The sequence below is a fragment of the Trichoplax adhaerens genome, genomic scaffold (genome assembly GCF_000150275.1).
Source record: "Trichoplax adhaerens TRIADscaffold_18 genomic scaffold, whole genome shotgun sequence".
NCBI lineage: Eukaryota > Metazoa > Placozoa > Uniplacotomia > Trichoplacea > Trichoplacidae > Trichoplax > Trichoplax adhaerens.
The window spans coordinates 565,027-566,248 of NW_002060960.1; the positions used below are offsets into that span (position 1 = coordinate 565,027).

The 1,222-nt window shown below is 36.5% G+C and overlaps 1 protein-coding gene across 1 annotated transcript in view; it reads left to right on the forward strand.

Annotated features, from left to right (window-relative positions):
- Positions 1 to 90: 90 nt before the first annotated feature.
- Positions 91 to 1,222, forward strand: part of TRIADDRAFT_60865 (uncharacterized protein) — a gene marked incomplete at both ends in the record, with an annotated part of 2,281 nt that continues 1,149 nt past the window's right edge. The window contains one exon of the mRNA XM_002116791.1: positions 91 to 1,124. Coding sequence (XP_002116827.1) covers positions 91 to 1,124 — 1,034 coding nt within the window. The remainder of the gene's footprint in view (positions 1,125 to 1,222) is intronic.

The following is a 1,222-nucleotide window of genomic DNA, read 5'->3' on the forward strand; positions in this document are numbered from 1 at the left end:
CCGCAAAAATGTATAGAACTCGAAGCCACTATAGCGCAGGAGGAAGAAATACAGAAAATAAGAGGAACAAGAAATGGAGAAAAAGAATGTATGCAAGGGCTAAGGATAGATCAAAGAAAGTTAGCTGAATCACAACAGCAGGCTGTTAGTAATTTGCTTCAAATACGAGATAATGATGGCAAAACAGCTTTGCATTACGCTGCTGAATCTAGTAACACAAAAATACTAGAAGAGCTGATAACCGCTATAAGGCCACAAAAATGTATGGAACTCGAAGACACTATAGCGCAGGAGGAAGAAATACAGAAAATAAGAGGAACAAGAAATGGAGAAAAAGAATGTATGCAAGGGCTAAGGATAGATCAAAGAAAGTTAGCTGAATCACAACAGCAGGCAGTTATTAATTTCCTTCTTGTACAAGATAATGATGGCAAAACAGCTTTGCATTACGCTGCTGAATCTAGTAACACAAAAATACTAGAAGAGCTGATAACTGCAATAAGGCCGCAAAAATGTATAGAACTCGAAGACACTATAGTGCAGGAGGAAGAAATACAGAAAATAAAAGGAACAAGAAATGGAGAAAAAGAATGTATGCAAGGGCTAAGGATAGATCAAAGAAAGTTAGCTGAATCGCAGCAGCAGGCAGTTAGTAATTTGCTTCAAATACGAGATAATGATGGCAAAACAGCTTTGCATTACGCTGCTGAATCTAGTAACACAAAAATACTAGAAGAGCTGATAACTGCAATAAGGCCGCAAAAATGTATAGAACTCGAAGACACTATAGCGCAGGAGGAAGAAATACAGAAAATAAGAAGAACAAGAAATGGAGAAAAAGAATGTATGCAAGGGCTAAGGATAGATCAAAGAAAGTTAGCTGGATCACAACAGCAAGCAGTTAGTAATTTGCTTCAAATACAAGATAATGATGGCAAAACAGCTTTGCATTACGCTGCTGAATCTAGTAACATAAAAATACTAGAAGAGCTGATAACTGCAATAGGACCGCAAAAATGTATAGAACTCGAAGCCACTATAGCGCAGGAGGAAGAAATACAGAAATTATATCAAAAATCTATAGACAAATTTTTAAAAATTACAGATAGTTACGGAGAGAATTGGTTAGATGTGCTTTTTAGGAAATTCCTAAAGATACTCAAGGATATAATGCTTAGATTCAAACGACTGCAGATTAACCAGCGACATCAAAGCATTTACG